The 9,812-nt window shown below is 44.8% G+C and overlaps 1 protein-coding gene across 1 annotated transcript in view; it reads left to right on the forward strand.

Moving 5' to 3' along the window:
* The window catches only part of PINX1 (PIN2 (TERF1) interacting telomerase inhibitor 1), a 109,137-nt gene extending 100,531 nt beyond the window's left edge, over positions 1-8,606 (forward strand). The window contains exon 7 of the mRNA XM_083178782.1: positions 7,938-8,606. Coding sequence (XP_083034908.1) covers positions 7,938-8,501 — 564 coding nt within the window. The 3' untranslated portion in view covers positions 8,502-8,606. The remainder of the gene's footprint in view (positions 1-7,937) is intronic.
* The last annotated feature ends 1,206 nt before the right edge of the window (positions 8,607-9,812 follow it).

Consider the following 9,812-nt stretch of genomic DNA (forward strand, 5'->3'; position numbering starts at 1 on the left):
AGGATTATTTTTCAGTTAATATTTCAATTTACTGAAATCTTCGAGGTTCACCAGTTGGACGGAGTTTTGTCAGATGTTGGGAACCCCAGTTCACACTAAATAAACACTTGCGGGCGTTCGAAAAGATGTTGCAATATTAATAAAAAATTAATATAGTCTATTTGTAATCGGATTCCTACGGACTTGCTCACACAGGATTGCTCATCCCCCAAGCTGCCGGAAAAGGTGTAATGAGTATGTAGGGGAGCATTGATCATTGCAGAAAACCTCGATTGGTGTACGTGTGCACGAGAAAACTCATCCCAACGTTACACATCCCTCGCTCAAGGACACAGATCAGACACACGTCACCAGGAATGTAGAGTTTACACCAGGACCAGAGATTCGCTGCTTCCTCAGTTCTGTTTGTTCCATTTGGAGATCGCAGGAGTTAACGACATAAAAAAAAAAATAAGCTAGCTTCTTTCATGGTTGGAAAACGGGCCGGCGTGACGCCATACTGTATGGAACCGCAGAGCGCAAAGTCTGCGCATCTTAGCGCGGTGAATACAGCAAACTTGTTCTGCTCGCTAGCGGAACATTGTGCGCTCAGGATGGCCGTCCTCCATTCCTTATGGCTAAGCGCAGCAAATAAGCCACACGGTTAAGTTCCTTGTAAAAGGCTTCCCAGTGGAAAAAGTTAATTAAAAATGAAGACTAAAATTGAAGCCAAAAAGGTGGTTTATGAATGTTTAATCTTTTACTAAAGATTAATCTGCTGCTACTGTCTGGCTGGATCGTCTGTAAATTTGGCAGAACCCGAAGTTCAAATGAAATATGTGGTTTAATAGGAAGATGCATGCGATTCACTAATATTTTTAGAATATATATTAAAAAATAATTTATTTGGAGTTTAAAAGTTACCTGACATTTTAAATTAAACTACGCAACTTTTTGGTTTATTAGAAAGTTTAAAAATGAAAGCTACTACACAACTTTATATATAAATATATATATAAATATATATATATATATATATATATGTGCCCTTATATTGACAGTGCCCTATAATTGAACATATATATATATATATATATATATATATATATATATATATATATATATATATATATATATATATATATATATGTCCAGATAGCCAGGCACACCCCAATTTGTCATTATAATCGAAACGTTGCTGTTCACTCCTGCGTATGTGACTCTTCATTCCTGAACCAGGTGCTGCTGTAACTGTGACCACACAGTTGGAGGATATATATATAAACTTGTTCTAGAACATCATCCTCCGTCTAAGAAATAGAAACTTGTTCTAGAACTTCATCCTCAATGTAAGGAATAGAAACCTGTTCTAGAACGTCATCCTCCATGTAAGGAATAGAAACTTGTTCTAGAACATCATCCTCCGTGTAAGGAATAGAAACCTGTTCTAGAACATCATCCTCCGTGTAAGGAATAGAAACTTGTTCTAGAACGTCATCCTCCGTGTAAGGAATAGAAACTTGTTCTAGAACGTCATCCTCCGTGTAAGGAATAGAAACTTGTTCTAGAACGTCATCCTCCGTGTAAGGAATAGAAACCTGTTCTAGAACATCATCCTCCGTGTAAGGAATAGAAACTTGTTCTAGAACATCATCCAAAAAGTCAACATTGACAAAAGTTTGACATTAGTTTTTTTTGCAATTTTTTCCCAATTTGGGGGGGGGGGGGGGTTCCTCCTGCTCAGGTGTCAACACGGTCACCAAACAAAAATCGTGAAAACCTCATGTCGACCTTTTGCTTGTGTCATCCTTTTTCTAAATGTCAATCTTTTGCGGTCAACCTAGATGTTGTCTCTGAATTATAGCACACCCAAACGTGTTCTAGAACTTCATGCTTGGTGTAAGGAGCACACACCTGCAACACTACTATGAAATGCAGCTTCTCTGCACCTAGACCTGACACTGCCTAGCTGTGTTCCAGATCCTTGCTGTAGAGACAGTAGCACTTCTGACAATACACACACGCTCTCTTTGTGTGCTTGTGGTTAGCTGCTGCTCTCGCACACCCCAGACTTGTCTTAGCAGTGACCTGGAACCTTACACCTCCTGCTAACAGGTGCTTGTCCTGCTCACATGTAAGGAAAACACCTTGGGTAGAAGTCAGAGGTAATTAGTGAGGGCGCGTAAAGGGCAGCAGGAGGCCATGTGGCCATTGTGATGGGTAAACCTGACACCGTTTGTTTCCCTGATACACCCAGGCATAGGTAGAACATGTCTTGGCAAGGCAGAATATGTATCTGAGTCTGTTGTATATAGATCATTGTAGCGCTATTGATTTTTAGCAATCCTGGACAAGCTCCAGGGGTGCGCTGGCTTTTAGGACCGATCTTTCGGCACTTACCTGCCTCTCTTATACAATGTATGTACGCCTCCTTGTCTGATTAGCAGTAATGACTGACTATGCAGCTTCCTGCCATGTTACACCAGCTTTTCATGGCTCTCATCTTCTTGGCCTTATACTGGACAATTTTAGTCTGGCATAGAACTATCGGTAGCCCCTCAATGATTGCCGTAGCCCAAGTGGCAAATTAGCCCAATCCGCTCTAGGCCAACCATGCCTATTATCCGCCTACTCCACTGTCCGACGCACAAGTCCGGCAACAAGAGCATCCGAAATGCGGCCAGCTTTATTTAGATGCCTGCGGAGACAGACACACAGTCTGCCCGGTGCTTCATGCTCCATTTTTACTATTATACATTTATGTTATTTTTTTTTCGTACACAAATACACGTTGGTAATAAAGTAAACGTACCCATGCAGAACTCTGATCCCAAGATGGTTTAATGATTAAATGGCCATAACTCCAGTGGAACACTTTGGAAGGCCAGTCGCTGATAAAGTTGCCATGGCTGTGTGAGCAGGCAGCCCGGGCCGCAGACAGTAGGGGTAGCAGGGCACCGAGATGGCATAGATCTCCAACATGATTAATGCTTTCAGTGTCAGCTGGATGGTTTCCTAGGGCTGGCACCGACCTGCCTGTCTCCATGCCCTGCTGGATCTGTGTGCACTGGCCCATGCGTATTACATTTCTTATCAACATAAAAGTGAGTGACCATGGGGTTCTTGTTTGTAGGATCGGAACGCCTCTCTAAACCTGCCTGCTGCAGCCAAGAGTGAGGGGAGGGGGGGGGGGGGGAGAACGTGTTTGTGCGGAGAAGGATTCTTACAGGAGCATTACTTCATATCAGTAGCCGGTTACAGTCATTAACCTGTCAGGTTGGGAGGAATGAGTGGTGATGGGTGATGCCAGTGTTCAGTATCGGGGGAGTGCCTGCTGATTGGCAGGGCTGGGTCAGATGCAGAATAGGGGCACATGGCGGGGAGCACACTGTGTGTATACCACTACGCCAGGAGGCCCACAGCCTCCTCTTCCTCATCTAGCTGCACAAAGCTTGTTCCTTTCTGGTTCTCCAAAATGAGGGAACTTTTGAGATCATCAGAAAGTTCATGCCTGGTCCATTCGGCTACTCAGAGGACCTACTGTACTATACGATGTCTATTGGGGCCGGTAATCCCTTCGTCTTCGTAATCCCACCACTTCCATGTGCGCAGCTACATTCGTTTCTTTGATTTTCTTCACTTTATCACTTTCTAATATGGGTTATTTATCCATTTGTTATATTAGTAACTGGCTACGTAACCTGGTCAGTGCATTCTAATCCATAAACTAATGGAAAACTATTTTTGTGTTCCACATGCAGAAATTTATCCTCCCTCCCCGTTTTAGGATACATCTGCCGTCGCCATCTGTAAGCCCCCATGTTGAACTGCCCTGCACATGTCACTGACAAGACCGACTCTTAACATCCATGTACGTGAAAAAGTGTGAATAACTTACATGCGTGTGACATACATAATGCAGGCATGTTTCAGCTCCGTTCTTGCTGTTTTCAGTAAATTCCCCCAATTTAAGCTGAGAACTGTAACCCTCCTCCTGTGCATAGGTGCTGGTTTATTTCCAGTTATTGTAAATGGAACGTGACATCAGATCATCGGCTATTGGAGCTTAGTTTGTGAGACTCTGTAGTAGGAGAAGGGTTGGTACCAAGTTTTGGAAGGAGGTTTCAAGGTGTAAAATATTGTGTACTGCTGAAGCGACTTCCGCAGTTCTCCTGGACCCCTATGAGCTTCTGTCGCTGTGTCTGGGTGACGTTTACATCAAGAACCTCTGGACATACAAGATTATAGGTATCTGCTGTGTCATTGGCTTTATACGCCAGTGCGTCTACACAAATCCTAATGGTGATGGTCTCTTGAAGGAACATCTGGTCTCTACAATCGGCCAATTACCGCCAGCTCTCCTCTACCCTGATCACCGCTTCCCATGCTTGAGTTCAAGATTTTGCCCATGCTGCACCCCTTCAGTGAAACGTACTCCCCTGCTTCATTAGACTCTCCCCGACCTTGCAGAGCTTCAGACGGGCACTGAAAACTCACCTAGTCATCAAAGCATACCCTTCCACTGCATAACCCAGTCCTGAGGCCTGTCCTCCGACCCCCCGCCTCATGTCTTGACCATCTCTGCTCTGCACCTCATGTTGTCATGTGTCGTCTCCCCTTAATTAATAATAGATTGTAAGCTCCTCAGAGCAGGGCCCTCTTCCCTCTTTTTGTCAGTGTCCTCTTCTCGCATTTCACTTACAGCTCTCTCCTATGCAGCGGCCATCTTTGCCCGCACACTCTCCTGCTGGTAAAGGCTCTATCTATGGCCACTGGCCCCAGTAGAACGCTGATTACGCCCTCGCTACTTTTATCTGAGCTGTAGTGTGTATTGAGTTGCGGTTCTCTTTGTTACCTGTAATTGTTTTTTTTTGTTATTTATATAGTGTAATGTTAAGTTCTGTCTCCCTGTATTGTTACTGTATATTGTATGGCGCTGTGAACAACCTTATAAGTAAAATATAATAATAATCTGGTCTGTCTTGGTTTCCTCCCTAAATGAAATGAGGCAAAATAAAAGTTTGATAAGTGGGTGGGTTTTTTTTGTTAAATTCTTATTTTGCACTTTTTGGTACTTTACCATCCATTTAGACTCTGGGAACAATAAAGAGTGCTGACCGCAGCGAGGCACCTGGCACACTTATGTCGGCCTTGCGCTTGTGTCCGATATTTGTCACTATCGATCCTGAGCAATCGAGTGTTTCGTTTCGACCTTTTGACGGTCAACTCTTTTTACCATAACTCGTCGTTGCGGGTCTAGTCCCCTGGGCATGCACCTTTTTTTCAGTTTGTGATGGGGGCAGGGCCATTCCTCACTGGGCGACCAGTCTTTTGTTGGAAATCTTTGTTCTATGCTTCCGATGTAAAAGTCTCTACCCTCTGGGGGTGTGGGAGGGTTGTATAATGATGTTTTAAGGAAATTAGCCCTCAATGCCCAGGATGCCCAGATATCAACCCGCTCCGGTGCCAAGTGCCACTTTTATCTTTGTGTAACATTCAGGGGCATGTAATACTGTTCTCATGTATTCGTATAGTGCCAACGTATTCTGCAGCACTGTTCAATCAGGGGCGCTTCACGTCCGATACGGCTTCAGCAGAGCTTACAATCTAATTCAATGCCCGTGGTGCGCAAAGGCTCCCTGGCCGATTGACGAGAAGCCATTTAACGTACCAGTATATATTTGTGCCCGGAGCAAGCGCAGGAATATGGGACAATGAGCTGGTTCTCCGGTTTCACTTTCTACAGTATGTTTTTATTTAGAGGCCGCCGTTTAGGAGTGTATCTAAAAGTGCTTCCGCTACGCCCTAAAAACTGTCCAGAAGGAACTTACTTTACCCCTTTAATGCATGTGGGCAATACGTCCCCAGGTGCTAGATGATTGGCGTAGGAGAAAGTTTTGATATGGAACTTTTTGGTATCCTAGTTTTGTGCTGCAGTTTTCTCGGGATATTAGGTTCTAAAGCGATGGTTGTCTGCCTGTGACGGACATATGGCCGATAGCCTATCGATCAAGCCATATATCATCCCTTCCTAATGATGCGTCCCACGGGACGGCACTAACAGAACTCTGACTTTGATGTATCTGTTGGATGAAAGGCTACCGACACGCCAAACTTTATCACTTAGGTTTAATATCGGAGACTGACACGATGAATGAATTCCCGTATCTGCTTTTAGCAAGACTTAAGCTGAATAAAGGTCATTTCATTGGAAGATTAACCCCTTAAGGGTATTTTTTTGCCCTCTTATTGTATAAAACAGTAACAAAAATCGGTGTGTATAATAATACGCGGTTACTTATGTCTCCACGTTACAAGAAAGGTTACATTGTGCAGGAAGTAAGTTCTGGTTACCGCACGTAGATGGCTGCCCAATGGGAACCTGAGCTCTCCTTACATCTAATCAGTTACCTTGTTAAGGAAAAAATACAGAACAATTACAGCCTATGTGCGTATATCACGTTACATTATAGGTGCAGCATTTTGGGCATTGGTTTCACCCACTCACAAGGGGCACTTGGCAGGGTAGGCATACAGTGGCGTATATGTGTGTATGTGTGTATATATATATATATATATATATATATATATATATATATATATAAATAAATTCTGCGCCCCCTGCCAAAAATGCAGACGGGCCCCCACTCCCTAGGGTAAACAAACCCCCCGACAGCCACCACCCCCCTCCCTGCGGCGATTACCTCCTGCCGCATCCGTTTACGCTGGGTCCCGGCTCTCCCGGCTACTGCTGCTAATGAAAAGTGACACTCGGAAAATGGCTTCCCCCATACAGCAGATCGTTTTTAAGGTTGCTAGAGGAGGCCGCTGCCTCCTCTAGCATTCTCAAAAACTGTCTGCAGTATGGGGGCAGCCATTTTCAGAGTGTCACTTTTTTGTATTAGCAGTGCTGCAGCAGTAGCCGGGACCCGGCGCAGACAGAAGCGCTGGCGGCTGGGGCAAAAGGCAGTGAGTAACAATAGTCACGCAACACACACACCCCCCCCCCCCCCCCCCGGCGCCCACACCCTCTCAGCGCCTCCCCGCTGCCGCGGGGGCTGCGGGACTACAGTTACGCCACTGTAGGCATACCTTCTGAGCGACACACAAGAGTTAGTCTTTGTTGGCAGAGAAGAACAACGCAGTCCATCTAATGTCGGAAGAAGGGGACCTTTTATTCCGCACAGAATTTTATCACATGCAAATCTGTGGCACAATCTGTGGCATATTGTGCCCATTTGATCCTGAACACCTCAGACCCTTTATGGTCATCGTTTCAGAAAGATGGTAGACCTTATGTCTATTCGTGCAATCTCCGTGCAGGACCCTCCCACCCTCTGGGCTAGTGCACGCTCAGTGCCAGAGCCTACTGCATATACCATTGTGGCTTTGCTAGAACTGTAAGTTTTTTGCTTCCTTTAACCAATGCCGTGTGTCCAATCATCCAACTTTTATTCCGTCATTCCTAAGTGCTCAGTATCATTTACTGTGTGACTCTCAAAACACTCAATCTGGTTTAATGGGATATGGTCATTTGGTCGACCACTGAAGGTGGAAACCTGACATGTCTTCGGTCAACAGGGTTGGAAGGTCAACATAAGCTTTACGGCATGGTGGGAGAATACAATAGTGCAGCGAGGCAGAATGCCTGAAGCACGGCAAGCGGACACGGTACACTAAGACGGTGTCCATGTCGACTGTGTTGACAGTCGGGATCAAAAATACTTGTGAAAAACTAATGTCAACCTTTTGGCTGTCGATCTTCGCATTGTCGACCTAATGCTTGTGTTGACCTTAGCCAAGTTGACCTTCAGTGCTCAACCCAATGCATGTCGACGTAATTTGGGTCTACCCAACCCTATTAGGAAGTCTTTATTCTGTTACAGCCTATTATACCCCTGTAACAAGAAATGTGTTTTAAACGTTTATTAAAGAATCTTCCCTCCATTTCATTGCAGGAAGAGGCCGAGGCCTGCCCGGAGGAACGTGAGCAAAAACACAGCCCGATCCCCACCGTGGAGGTAGAAATGGGAAACACCGTAACCAGTTCTCTATCAGTGAATGAATACTTCGCCAAGCGTATGGCAGAGCTTAAGAAATCCCAGGCCAGGCGTGCCGAGGGTGCGCCAGATAACCCAGAGACCTACGCTGCAGACCGCATAGAAGAGACCAAGAAAAAATCCAAAAAGAAGAAAAGTTGCAGGAATGAAGGTGACCTATCACAGGCCCCTCCTGAAGAGCCGGAACTTAGCACCGGTGATTCTATGCCTCAAAAGCCAAGGAAAAAGTCAAAGAGCCAGAGAGAGGGCGGAATGAGGCACCGTGAGGAGGTGGAATGTCCCGAGCAGCAGGAGGAGGAACAAGCTGAAGAAGAAAAACTAACCAAGAGGAAAAAGAAAAACAAGAGGAAGAAGGCGACATCGGATTTGCATGAGGTGGAAGACGAGTCTCCTGCCCGCAGTGAGGAGAATGGTGCTGTGAAACCAACGAAGAAGAAGAAGGGGGGGGAATCTGATGCTTAGTACATAACTTATACCCCCATATTGGAACTGAATGTGGGATTTTCTAGTCTTTTTATCCATTCACTTCTATGCTTTGATGAATTAAAATCTCCCAGTGTCCACGTATGCAACTGCCTCTCGCTACTGACTGTATCCCTGGGAATGCAGAAATGCGTTAACAGAACAGCCTGAAATATAGTCTAAATTACATTAATTGTATGACGTGGTGCAATATTACTTCAGTGCTTCCCAAACTTTCTTGAATCACGGCGTCCTAAAGGATCAGCAATTTTTTCACAGCACCCCCTAGGATATATTTTGAAAAAAACAAAGAAAGTAATTACGTAAATTGTACCTACCTGTCACCCATAGGTTACGTGGTAGTGGACAGTTGTGCTTCTGGTTGTCCACGTGTTTTATGATTGGCTGCCACAAGTACTGGTTTTTGCCAATCACTTGTCCAATTGACCATAAATAATGAATATGAATTTTTTGAATTGGTCTTGGACCATGGACTTAAGACACCCCTGCGAGAGCCTCACTGCACTGTAGGGTTCCTAGGCACACCGATTTGGGAAACACTGTATTGATTGGCTGTGAATTTATTTATTCACTCGTTACTCCATGTACAGCTTTTTAGAGGGGGTAAAGTCTTTGGGCGAGAGGGGTTTATATAGTTTTTCTGCCCTGATATGCCACTTTTAGAAGGATTGTTCTTGAGGATCGTCCCTATCATTCTTGGTGCAGTAGGTTTTACCTGATGTATGTAGCAATTATTTTGGGGTCACCCCCTAGAATACCCACCATTACGCGGCAAAGTGAGGCACCCCTCGCTGATGGCAGAAGCATTCACAGCTGGCCTCAGAACCCCCAGAGAACATCGGGACAGGTGATAGCAACAAGCATGGAATAAATGAGTCCTTAATGTTATTCCTCGGCTGTCACCTGCACCCATGCACTCTAATGGTTAGGCCAACCAATGTGATGGCTGGCCACACCCCTAAACATGGGCCCCTACCTCTGCATGCCCACTGTGGGCCCATTGCGCCAATGCAACACTGCTTTTATGAAATAGAAACATAGAATTTGACACCAGAAAATAACCACTTTGGCCCATCTAGTCTGCCCCTTTTTGAAACCTGTTACCTCAAACCATAAAAAACACAGATAACAGAGGATGGTTTTGATCCATCCACCTCTAAGTTATGGGCCCAGCACTAAATTCTACATAAAAATAAGCTTTGTTCTATAAAAAAAAAAGTAGAGATGTGCAGGCTCTGATTTACTGATTTCAAAGCAGGATCTTATTGGCTATCCAAAATCACATGCACA

The sequence above is a fragment of the Crinia signifera genome, chromosome 3 (assembly GCF_055691185.1).
Source record: "Crinia signifera chromosome 3, ASM5569118v1, whole genome shotgun sequence".
In the NCBI taxonomy this organism is placed as follows: Eukaryota; Metazoa; Chordata; class Amphibia; order Anura; family Myobatrachidae; genus Crinia; species Crinia signifera.